The sequence below is a fragment of the Anabrus simplex genome, chromosome 1, assembly GCF_040414725.1.
Source record: "Anabrus simplex isolate iqAnaSimp1 chromosome 1, ASM4041472v1, whole genome shotgun sequence".
Lineage (NCBI taxonomy): Eukaryota > Metazoa > Arthropoda > Insecta > Orthoptera > Tettigoniidae > Anabrus > Anabrus simplex.
This window is the reverse complement of record NC_090265.1, coordinates 388,949,079-388,962,436: the sequence shown is the minus strand read 5'-3', so window position 1 is coordinate 388,962,436 and position 13,358 is coordinate 388,949,079. Positions and strand designations below refer to the sequence as shown.

Sequence of the window (13,358 nt, the reverse complement as noted above, 5' to 3'; positions counted from 1 at the left end):
AACTCTAATTTTATATGTATAGATGCGTTCAATAAAAGTGTTACTGTAACCAATGAACTTGGCAATAGCACGAATAATATTCAATTTCTTACTCAGATCTGTTTCAGACATGGGGACTTTAAATGTGCAGTCCAATAAGCTATTGTAAGTGGCACGTTTTTGAGTCTAAGGATGCAATGAGTCTTGTTTCATTGTCCTTGCTGTGTGGGTGGGTTTTCTTAAAATTCTATATAAGAAAGAAGAAGAAAGTCTGGTGATTGTTAAATCTAAAAAAATTGACGGAGCTATTAATTTCTTATTCTAATGTAAAGTTAATACAGTAGAACCTTGATCATTCAAAATCCCGCCTAATTCGAAGAAGCTCTCATTCCCGGAAACATAAGATACTGTTTTGCTTGTTATTTAAATTGTTTAATTCGAAATAGGGATAATTCGTAATTCGAAGTATAATGTCGGCCCCATTACCGAAATTCAGACTTTTAATTTGAAACTGCCTTTACATTTTAAAACAATAGTACGTTAAAGAGTAATTTAAATTCATAATTTATCCGCGCCATGATAGAACGTGTGTTCCGGAACGTGGAGGGGTAGCTTTCCGCACTTACACTCACTTCGCTGTGTTTACAGTGTGCTTCATAATTGCTAAGTTGGATGAAATCGGAATTCTTTTGTATTAAACCTTTTAAGGAACGTCGTAATATCACGCAGCAGGCAGTGTGCGGAAAAACAGAATCCGCAAACACTGGCGATGCCGACAGTTGACAAAAAAGTGTGGCTCATATAATCAATTCGTAGGCACCGAACAATATTGCCATTGCCGATGAAACTGCATTGCTTTCTTTTAATGCCGAGTCCAAACGATCTTATGGTTTTAAAGGAGAAAGTGCCAGCCGGAGAATCGTACAAGGGTGGGGCTCATTGTACTGTGTTGCAATGCACACGGAAGTGAGAAACTTTATCCCCTCGTCATAGGAAAGTTCGATAAGCAACGCTGTTTAAAGGGCGTCGGGCACTTTCCGTACAAGTATGAGGCATCTAAAAATGCAAACAGTACAGTAATCCAAAAAATAATGCATTTGCACAGGGGAACCGGCATAATTTATCCTCGTCTTTGAATTGTGTGATTTTTTTCTTTCGTTGTGTGAGGTTATATTTGTCAGTGATTCATCCAAATGCATTATTTGAACATTGTAAATGCACTTTGTTGGATACATTTCGGAAATAGTTTTTTCCGTGGCATTTGAAAGGTTTAAACTGTGAATCAAGGTGATTGCATGAATTAATGGGTGACGCGGCAAGTGTTTATATTTCTGAAGTACGAGAGAAGTGCCATGGAGGAAAATCATACAAGGATAGAGTCATAGGAAAGTTTGATTAGCCACGATGTTTTAAGGGCATCGGGTACTTTCCGCGTAAGTACAAGGCGTCTGAGATGAAAACAGTACAGTAAACCAATGAATAAAGCACTTGCACATGGGAGACAGCATAGATTTCTCCTCGCCTTTGAATCGTGCTTTTCTTTTTCTTTCTTTCGTTGCGTGAGGTTATGTTTGTCAGTGAGTCATCCAAGTGCATTATTTGAATACTATAATGCACCTTCTTGGGTACATTTTGGAAAGTTATTTTCATGGCATTTGAAAGGTTTAAACTGTGAATCAAGGTTAACTGCATGCAGTAACGGGCCTTAGAATATTTTGTAACACGGCAAGAGTTGGCACCTCTGAATTATGAATTGGCGGTTAATTCGAAATCATGTAATTCGAAGTCCGATTTTTTAGTTCCAACAACTTTGAATTAACAAGGTTTTACTGTATTAGGATCAATGTTCTTGAGATTTATTAGCGTCGTCGGCGCATCGGTAGAGTGTTCATGTGAAATGATAAATGTGTCATCAACATATCTGGCCCACATCTGAATATTGTTGAATCTCACATCATTATCAATTGCCGTGTGTTCCAAGAATTCCAGGTATATTTCGGCCAAAATGTCAGAGGCCGGTGACCACATAGCCAAACCGTTCTGTTTATAAATACATTATCAAAGATGAAATAGTTATTGTCAACTAACAATTTTAAAATGGACATAAAATCAGATACTTCTAGTTTACTTAAAAGAGTATTGGAATTTAAATTCTTCTTGATAATAGAAAAAAGCTTCCTGGTTTTTATACTAGGATACGTATTAACTATGTCAAATGAGTGTAAAGTGTGGTAAGGTTGGAGTTTGAAACTGTCTAGTTTCTTAATCAACTCAAGTGTATTCTTAATGGATTTGTTCAAAAGGAATGTATAATGTTTTTTTTTAAAGGAATTGTTGTATAAAATGGGACAGCTTATATAAAGGACTTGGCCTATAATTTACAATGGGGACACCGGTCTTATGGATTTTTGGCACTGCCTTCATAGCTCGGTCTTTCAGATAGGGCGTAACTCTTTGACGAGATATCCCTTCCTTCCTCCAAAATCCCTGATCCTGCCCCGTCTATCGCCCCTCCCCCTCTCTAACACACTTTTCCCTCTCCCCTTCCGTCCCCAGTCGGTACAAGCAACTTCATAGCCAGTACCTCTTCAACTCTGCAGCACACACAACCAGCCAACCAAGGTGAGTCTCTCCAAAAAATTTTACTTTCTGGCCCCATTTCCACCATCCAAGTTTAACTTGTTTTTATCTTTCTTACTACAGGCCCACATTGCATCCAGAATTTAACATCTTCAACACAAAGTTCAGGCCACAAGATCAACTCGCTCCAGTATAATACGATATAACATTGTATGTTATGAAGATGGTTTTCATATAATTTATCTATTGACTTAGTGTTGCTTTTATGCTCACAGACGAACACCAACCACTCTTTTAACGTATTTAACATTACTGCATCGCACTCAGCATACATTTCTCTACATATGTTGTGGCTACCAATGCTGCACAAAGCACCCAATCTTTAAATTTTAGGACTGTCAAAGACTTCGAACTTGTTTTTATGCGAGGCTTCTCAGCTTCAGTTTATTTTTATTTGTGACTAACAAGTTGTCAAACTTGTACAAATTACATATTCAAACCTGGACATTTAGCATAAATATGCTTTGTATTTTAACTTGTTATAGACAGTTCTAATTATGAGGATCAATTTTGTGTGTTTTAACTTTAATATGTATCTTTGTATGATGACCCTAATTGGCTGATGATGACGTCCATGGACGTTGAAACCGGTACTATAAATAAATGAGGTTGCAATTTTAACCAACAACACATCTTGTATTGAAAAGGTGAATCTTGTACAATCTAACTTATTGTTTTGTAATCTCTATTCAATACGGACCAAACATGAAATTCTTGACTTTAAATCCAACATCTGGGCGATTTGCACGTTTCATGTGTGGATTAGCATCCGCTTCCTCAATAAAGTTTAATTTTTTATCATTTGTAAACTGTCTAGCTTTCTTCTCCATAACTGAATCTCCCACAAACCACTATACATACGTACAGTAGGCCTAATTTATGTACGCTGTTACACAATTCACTTCTCTCTCTATAATGAACAGCCGTGAGGCTGGTTGGCAGCAGCTCTCCATTCTTCACGTTTCTCTCCTTTTCAACTCATAATAGAAGTCACATCTCATGCCATGTAATATTTGCGTCATGTACTCTAATCTTGGTCATCCTCTAATTTTTTTGCCTCTATGGAACCCTCCAATATTTTCTTCAATAACGTATCATGTCTACGTATATGGCCTATTAGATGATCCTGCCGTCTTTTTATTTGTGTCATAAAACACCTTCATTGGTGACTAACACTCCCTCCAGCTGTAGGCCAACACTCTAGGGCTGTGAAATTAAGTTCTCTACCAAATCCTCACCCAGGCTAGTCGTCGCTGGTGCATCATGCGCGCAATGTGGCCGGGAACACTAACTTAAATTTCTTATGGTGAGAATATTACAAACATACTAAAGAGTAATGCAAATGTGCTATCCAGGTTTCTTTAGTGTGTATTTAATAGAACATAAATTAAGCACCAACACAGATGTATGCGTACGTACAGTAGGCCTAATTTACATACGTTGTTACACAATGTACTTACGAACATAAAATTAAGCACAACACGTCACACGAGCTATTGTTGCGCGATCCAAACACACACACGCCCACATCAAAGACTGGCTTGAGACTGACGCCCCCTGCAGCTATAGGCCGACAACATGCTAGGGCCGTGAAATTAAGTTCTCTACCAAATCCTAACCCAGGACAGTCATTGCTACCGCATCATGCGTACAACGTGACTGGGAACGCAAATTTAAATTTCTCATGGTGGGAATATTACGAACGTACTAAAGAGTGACGTAAATGTGCTATCGAGGTTTCTTCTACATGTATTTAATAGGACATGGAGCTGGACTTTGGAATAATGCCGTCAAAATCAGGGAAAGGTGCTAGACGGACGTCTAAACCAGTTTCGACTGTAACTAGTTTACTCCATGTCATTGTGGAGGTTTTATACGAGGTAGATAACCTTGGTGCAGTACCCACCAGTTTAATTCTTTTCAGAGAGTTAAGTAACGCCCATTCCGAACGTATCGGTACAAAGCTTTGAGTCTATGCACTGGGAGAGAAAACTTAAGCCCTATACGATTTGTTTATTTGCTAGTGGTTTAACGTCGCACTAATACAACAAAAATTTTCTGAGACACAAGAATGGGAAAGAGCTAAGACTAGGAAGGTAGCGGCCATGGCCTCAAGTTACAGCCCCAGCATTTGCCTGGTGTGAAAATGGGAAACCACAGAAAATAGTCATCACAGCTGCCAATGGTTGGATTGGACTTCATCATCTCCCAAATGCAAGCTCACACTAATTACACAGCCAATTGCTTCATTTGAATTCAAGGGATCCATTTTAGAGAACTCTGGTGTCCAAATTACAGACACTTAAGATTATAATAATTTCATTTATTTCAAGTTAAGTGCAGTTGTTGAAATTATAAATGACGGCCAATTGCGAGGCATATAATCAGTAAAATTACAAAAGGCAGCCAACGTGCTTGCATGAAGTAACACGAAACTAGTCAATTAGCAATTGTTTCTAGAGACTGCCATGCTATGTATGTATGTATGTATGTATGTATGTATGCATGCATGCATGTATGTACGTATAAAGGTAATCCCAAAAATAAGGTCTCCTATTTTTTTTATAGAAATACATAGACCTGCTTATTTCTACAACAGTTTACATCATTTTACAGCTTGAACATTTAGCTATTTTTCTACATAATCACCATTTCGGTCGATGCATTTTTGTAGACGTTGAGACAGTTTCTGTATGCCCATGTCATACCAGCTCTCTGCCATGCTGTTCAGGAAGTTATGAACCTCATCTTTCACCTCGTCGTCGATGCTGAATCGCTTTCCAGCCAAATGTTCTTTCAACTTAGGGAACAAGTGATAGTCACTGGGCGCCAAGTCGGGACTATAGGGTGGGTGCTTGATGATGTTCCACTGAAACTGTTGCAGGAGAGCAACGGTTTGCCGGGCAATGTGCGGGCGAGCATTGTCATGGAGAATTTTTATGCCCTCGCTTAACATTCCTCTTCTCCGGGTCTGAATTGCCCGTCTCAGTTTTTTCAGGGTCTCACAGTACGTATCAGAGTTTATTGTGGTCCAAGCGGGCATAAAGTCAACCAACAATACCCTTTTTCGATCCCAAAACACAACTGTCATGACTTGACCGGCAGACTGTTTGCTTGAATTTCCACGGCTTTGGTCTCAGGTGTAAAGTGGAATGCCCAGGTTTCATCACCCGTGATAATCAAGTCGAAAAAAGTTGTCCTGTTCGGCTGCAAAGCGTTGAAGAAATGCGCGGGAAGAATCAACTTGTTGCCGCATGTGGTCTTCAATCAGCATGCATGGCACCCATCTTGCGCACACCTTCCGGTATTTAAACTTTTCCGTTAAAATTCTGTGAGCGGTGCTTCAGGAAACCTCAGGAACCAAAGTACAGAGATCATCCAGGTTGATCCGCCTATCTTCACGCATGATTTGCTCAACCTTCAAGACTGTCCCAACAGAAACTGACGGTCTCCCGCTCCTTTGTTCGTCGTGAATTTCAGTCTGACCGGCTGCAAACTCTACACCACTTACGAACATTTTTGACATCCATGCACGACTCACCATACACTTCCGTCAATTGGCGATGGATTTCAATTGGTTCAGTACCTTTGCGTTAAAAAACCGAATAACTGCACGCACTTCACACTTGGCGGTAACATCCAACAGGAGCTCCATTCTCAATGGCTGCAAACCAAGACCGAGTGCCTCAGTGTGGCGTGCGCATGTTTATGTGTGAGCGCAGGAAACATTCTTCACAATATTGTGACCAAGAGCCACACAAACAGAGTTCTGTATTTATAAAAAAAAATAGGAGACCTTATTTTTGGGATTACCCCCGTATGTATGTACATAAGAGTAAAACAGAATTTCAAGAAAAATATTTTATCAATCATAAATTATTATTATTATTATTATTATTATTATTACATTCGAATTAAGTACGTTAAAAATATTTCTATGTTAAATTAGCACCGAATAATTAACCTATACTAAGTTATCTGTTTTTTCTATGATTATCATCTTTTGAACTACATGCAAAAAAAAACAGATTTTTATTATTCAGCTCATTGGTTTCAACAGGGATCTGCTCCAGAAAAAAAATTAAGAGGTGTAAATAAATAGAAGTTTAATAGAATGTTACTTCAGCTTAATGTGTAATCATCAACCCTTGTAGCTGGCCTATGAACTAACAGCATTATAATCTCACAGATTATCTGCTCACACTGTACACATACTACTGAAACAAACATAGCAGAACCTTAGTTAATAATGACCTGCTTAACACATTTTAGGAATTGAAGGTTTTGGAAATTACTAGAATGAGATTCTATAATTCATACATTTCATCATATTGTAATATACCTTTTCAGGGAAGAAAAATGTTCTTTCCTATGTTTCAACAAAATAAAATTTATAAAAACACTTATGTACCTTGTGTAGGAGGTGTTGGTTCTTGCTGAGTTTGTTGCTGGCCACTTCCTTTGCCTTTTCCTTTACCCTTAGCCTTCTTCCCACCATCTCCACTACTTTCCACAGAAGGCTCTGCTTGAGGTTTAGAGTGCTGTTGAGACTGTTCTGCTTGAGGTTTCGAAGGCTGTTCAGGCTGATCAGCAACAGTGCTACTCTCAGAAGCAGACTGCTGTGGCTTCTTTTCTAAAAGAACAGGTAATATAATATTAACTACACAATCATAACTGGGGCTCATATGTATTACATGTTTTATTTTACTATTAACACTTAGATATATTTGTGATATGTTGGCATTTCAAGCCTAATACTGACTAGAAACAGTTTTAAAGAACATATACTTCAATAATTTTACTCGTAAGTGCATATTCTCACATCTTTCACTTATAAGCACACATTTTTACAAATCTCTTAATATTTTCAACATTTCAGTGTTTTCAGAAGTCTGCTTCCTGACCATTAAAAAATATTTTTTTTAATCTGAAAAGTTATTTTTATTTAGATATGAAGCAATACAAACAAGCAAAGCCATGAACGGGCATAAGCATTGTTAAAGGCAATAAAATTAGAAGGGAAAAAATGTAAAAATGAAAGTTCTTTTCACAGGCAATCCTAATTCTCAAGCAAGTCTATGAAAACAGCCGAGATGAAATGTCACCACCGAATTTAAAATACGCAGGTTAGCCATAAGTGTATTATTCAAATGATGTCCAGCAGAAATTTGACCCCATTTGACCATCACTAGCTGGGCTGAGTGGCTCAGATGGTTAAGGCGCTGGCTTTCCAAGCCCAAGTTGGCAGGTTCAATCCTGGTTCAATCTGGTGGTATTTGAAGGTGCTCAAATACATCAGCCCTGTGTACAGACACACAAAAGAACTCCCGCAGGAGAAAATTTCCTGCACCTCTGCATCTCCGAAAACTGTAAAAGTAGTTAGTGGAATGTAAAAGCAATAACAATAAATGATTAATTAATTAACCACCACTAAAGTGGTTCGTCCAGGCACAGGTGGTGTTCACATTTATTGCTCGAGACAAGATAGACCGAACAAATTTTAGTTGGTTATTCAGACTGGACTGAATAGCAACATTGTAGATTGACCTAAGAAATTTCAAGTTATTCTCTACTAAGATGCCGAAAGCAAAGGCCTTGCAATACATAGAGTTAAAGCATTTCATGGAGGAATTTGAACATTTTTTCTACAGATGAAGTACTTTTTTGCCAGTTTTGTGAGAATAATGTGTCCTCTGAACAAAGGTTTCAAGTTTTGCAACACTTATCCATGTTACATCATCAAGCCCATTCTTCGCAAACCAAATCTCCAAAGCAGTTGTTACTGACAATCTCAAGCTGCAAATCATACAGGACCTCATAAATCTCAGCTAGGGATCTGTGCTATTCTTTGCTTTGTGCTAACATCCCTATTTTGAAACTAAAAAACCAGCATTATGCGAGCTTCTTGAGAAATATACACATGAGACTGTGCCAGATGAATCTACAACCGGAAAGAATTAAGTGCCTGACATATATGGAAACAATCAACTCTATTCCTTCACAAATCTGTGATGGTCCCATTTGGGCATCAATGGATGAAACTAATGTGCAACAAAGAAATACCGAAAGGTGACAGTAGGAGTACTGAAAGATACTAGCCTATAGTGAGTAAGCCTGTGTTGTTAATTTGTGAGGTGTTAGCAAACTACAACCACCAGACTGCTGCAAAGTTCTAATGATGAAATAGGCCTGCTGTCACTCAATGGAATGAAGCACAGCAATGCCATCCTTCTTGTGTCTGATGCAGCACAATACACAAGCAAAGCTGCAGGGGCTATGGAAGTTTTGTATCTTAAACTGTTACATCTCAAGGCTCATACCAGAGATGATAAATTCAAGGTTTTCTTTTCCTGAACTGTCACTTCCTCTTCAGCCATTTTTAACGAGATGGGAAAGATGGATTGATACTGTAGGTTACTATGCGAAGAATTTTGATTCAGTGAAATAAGTTGTGTAGGATGTTGATTCATAGAATGCAGTTTCTACAGAAACAGCCAGGGAAATGTTTAACAATGTACAACTTAAGACCGATATTGCCTACGATCAGCATAACTTTTTGCATTTATGTCTTGCTATTAAATCTTTGGATACATCATCTTCAAGATTCTCAAACAGTCTTGGTATTGTTCATGCAGTAGTCACTTCTGTGGAGACTCTACAAGTGCCAGTTGGAGCTGCTGTGAAAAACAAGCTCTTCAAGTTTGAAAAGAAAAAAGAAAAACAGGATTTAGTACAAACAGTTGTATAACAGAATGCTAAGTGGAAGCAGTGCTGCAGCCAATTCAAGTAAGCTACACACCAAACAATTTGGGCAAGTTGAAATACTCACCAATTACTTCTTGCAACGTGGAAAGGTCATTTAGTCAATACAGAGCCTTGTTACATGATAACAGTATAAGTTTCATATTTGACAATTTGAAACATATCTTTGGGTTAGGGAGACTGCAGCTAGGAAAGCTAACTGTGCATTAATGTAAAATAATGTGTGTGCAATGTGTAAGTAGATGCCAAAATTCTTCAACCGGCTTTCCTATTTTCATTAAATATTTATCAATCTATTAAATTTCTAAAATACACTGCTTGTATGTTACATGCATTTCTTTACACTTTTTCTTCTATCCATTTTGATCACTTTTTATATTCTGTATGACAATAATATAATGTAACTTTATTGTAAATTGTTGTACCATAGAAATTTTTTTTCTTTCCTTCCCACCCACTCCCCCCCCCCCCCCCCCCCGAGGGTTAATCTACAAGAAAATACAACAGGAATGCCGTTAGTACAATGTTACATATTTCTTACTTTTTCCATGTTTTTGTTACATATTCCAAGATTTTCAAACATATGCATGGATAAGCTTTATAGAGAAACATTAAGCAATCTAAGGGAAAAAGCAGATGGAAAACACATTCATTTGGGTGTTTTAATAATAATAATAATAATAATAATAATAATAATAATAATAATAATAATGTTATTTGCTTTACGTCCCACTAACTACTTTTTAAGGTCTTCAGAGACGCCGAGGTGCCGGAATTTAGTCCCACAGGAGTTCTTTTACGTGCCAGTAAATCTACCGACACGAGGCTGTCATATTTGAGCACTTTCAAATACCCCCGGACTGAGCCAGGATCGAATCTGCCAAGTTGGGGTTAGAAGGCCAGGGCCTTAACCGTCTGAGCCACTCAGCCCGGCGGGGTGTTTTTAAAAGGAACAGGAGATGAGTATTCAGAATATCAGACAGGAACAAGAGAGAGACAAATCATACATACTATCAATGTGATATCTAAGATTCAACAGTTGCTGCACTTCATGATGATGTACTAGATCCTCTGTAACCATCAGGCATTAGGGACTGTGCCTTATATGTGCAAAGCCATGAGGGGTTGAAATATTATACCCTAAAATTCTTAAACATGTGTGTAGTACACTGAAAGAGTACAATCTTCCTTACTTGTGGTGTGTAATGGCTTGTTGTTTAGATACTGAGTAAACTGTACTAGTCAACTTTTAACATATAATACATGGGATTTGTATTTATTTGCAGAGCACTTTTCAAAATTTGATGCACTTACTCACCATTTTTTGGGCCTATTTGCATGCTGTTCAAGTTATTTATAAGTCTGTTACCTCTTCCAACTTCGGGCTTCCCCGTAAGACGCAAGAGATTTGAAGCAGCATAAAATATTCTCTCATCATTTTCAGCTCGTTTCCTGGGTGTGATGTACTAGCACCAGCCACTTCTTCCTGTCAAAATAGTTTCCGTTCCTCTATATCCTTCCACATGACATTCCTCTTGCTGACCTCCAATTTCACAGTGTCTATCCATTGGTTCCTTGGCCCCCCCCTATTGGTCTCTTCCCTCTGAATTCTCTGTCAAAGTATTTGTATTTATTAATGAACAAAACAGGCGTTCAGCCCCGAATACATGTCCACAATAATAATAAATAAATACATAACTAATAAGATTAATAAACGTAGTCCAACCTAAGCCACCCCTCTCCACCATATACAAAATACTCCACTCCCCCTCCCGGGACTCACCGCTCAATGCAACCTCCTTTGTCGGTGGCTTAGGCAAGACTGCTCTGTCAAAGTAATTCCTGCTGTCTAAACCACTGCAGTCTGAGTCTTCCTGAAAGCTCAGCAACAGGTATTTTGGTTCATTGTTCTGATTAATTCCATTCCTGGTGACTGGATTTTACTATTAACCTTGTGTAGAGTACAGGTTTCGAGTCCATATGTGAAAACTGGAATGAACTACGAATGAAACAGTCAATTTTGCTTTCTGGGGTATTTTATCTTCCCACAGTAGATTTCTCACTTGCAAATAAAACTGAGATCATTAGTCCAGCCCGGGAGGCACTCACGCGTAGCGACTGTCGTTTGTTTCCTCGCTCGCGGCCTACTCGGAAAGGATGTTCTCTAGCAGTGCTCAGCGCTGCCAACCTCTGTACTTAGGAACTATGCTTGCTTCGATAGCTGGTAGTAGTGGTGGTGGTGGCGGTGATTATTAGTTTGATTCTTGCCGTGGACAAGACCATTGGTCTGGACGGTTAGAAGCCGCGAAGCGGGGTTAGGCCCCTAGTTTCGTGAGGAAAGACGATTGGTCTGGACAGTTAGGATTCTTGCCGTGGAGAAAACCATTGGTCTGGATAGTTAGGATTCTTGCCGTGGACAAGACCATTGGTCTGGTCGGTTAGAAGCCGCGAAGCGGCGTTAGGCCCCTAGTTTCGTGAGGAAAGACGATTGGTCTGGACAGTTAGAATTCTTGCCGTGGAGAAAACCATTGGTCTGGATAGTTAGGATTCTTGCCGTGGACAAGACCATTGGTCTGGTCGGTTAGAAGCCGCGAAGCGGCGTTAGGCCCCTAGTTTCCTGAGCGCGGCCCTAGCCCTCTAGTTTCGTGGACTGGGACGACGACACATTTACTTGCGCTTTTATTGTGCTGCGGTTGGTGACGCATTATGATGAAGTTCCTTCTCGGGAAGGAGATCACGTGCCAGTTTACATTGACCAATAGGAATACAAGAAGCTACTTGAGAAATGAATATGGCGTGTAATAATCTTCATTAGGTTATAAAAGTAAATGTAGTTTTTGGGGCGGGTTGGTGGGTTCCTGGACATCGCAATGAACACATCTCTCCTCTTGGACGTTCTCCAAGTAAGATTGCATTAATTTCCACTCACTTATAACATTACAAATGTAGTGCCTCCCGGGCTGGATTAATACCAAACTGAGAAACTTTAGAGTACCTACTATGAAGTATTTCTTGTTTTACTGTGTTATCTTCTGAAATTATCCTCAAGGTATTTGAAGTTAAAAACAAATTGTAACAGAGTTCCAACCAGAAAAATGTTTGAATCTGTGCCTTTATCGATATTTAGTACACATTTTCTATTCGAATACAAAAAACACTAGGTACGTTACACAATGTGAATCCTACTTCCTTTCATGTATGATTAAAAGAATCTCCCATTGAGGGTTAAGGTAGACCATTTCCCTTTTAAAAATAGGTTACGAATAATCTGGAGTTGCTCATCTGCTAATCAGTTTCATTACAAAAATGAGACTATATGCTCTATAAGATAGTCTTCAATCGTTTAATATATACGAAACATTATGCACTTACTTTTATGTTTCGGCATGATCCTTCCGTACTCTTTGCTATGAAGAAATTGAGAAGTTCCACAACAAACTTGGGAATGAAAACAAAATACCACACGTACAACACACAGCTGTCAACCGTTCTATCTTGTAACTCCTCACGTCAAATTTTCGAATCCGTACCAGTTGCGTCCGTCAGATGGTATACGCTGCGCGAGTCACACAATATCGCAAAGGTTAAGACAAGAGAGCGAATGTGTGACCGTTGTACTCCGTCATGAGTCAGAATCGACAACAAAGAAAACTAAACTGCACCAAATTAGAATTGACAGGTTCCAATACTCTGACAAGTGCAGATATACATTGCATTCGACTGAAATGTTTCTCTCCGTATATAAATAGGTCTACATGGTACATTACTTTCCTATAAGTTTCAAAACCTGCGGAACAATAATAGTTTCTATAAGCATCAATTCTTTCTCTCAATTATCTGGATATATAACATAATTTTTCGAACTTAGTTATAGAGTGTTAATGTTGGGAGCATTAAATAACAACATACGTCAAAAATAGCATACGAGGAGAATCATTCGAAATCACTTGAAATTTTAAATTTAGAGCATGAACCAA

The 13,358-nt window shown here is 38.6% G+C and overlaps 1 protein-coding gene across 2 annotated transcripts in view; it reads right to left on the bottom strand.

The window, feature by feature from the left end:
• LOC136856825 (protein argonaute-2) overlaps positions 1 to 12,997 on the bottom strand; it is a 467,999-nt gene extending 455,002 nt beyond the window's left edge. Inside the window, exons 1-2 of one of the 2 annotated variants that reach the window (XM_067134979.2) lie at positions 12,754 to 12,997; positions 7,031 to 7,252 (exon numbers count right to left, since the gene is read on the bottom strand). In XM_067134979.2, the coding sequence (XP_066991080.2) occupies positions 7,031 to 7,252; positions 12,754 to 12,769 (238 nt within the window). In that variant the 5' untranslated portion in view covers positions 12,770 to 12,997. The remainder of the gene's footprint in view (positions 1 to 7,030; positions 7,253 to 12,753) is intronic. The other variant, XM_067134978.2, reaches the window with a different exon arrangement.
• Positions 12,998 to 13,358: the final 361 nt, after the last annotated feature.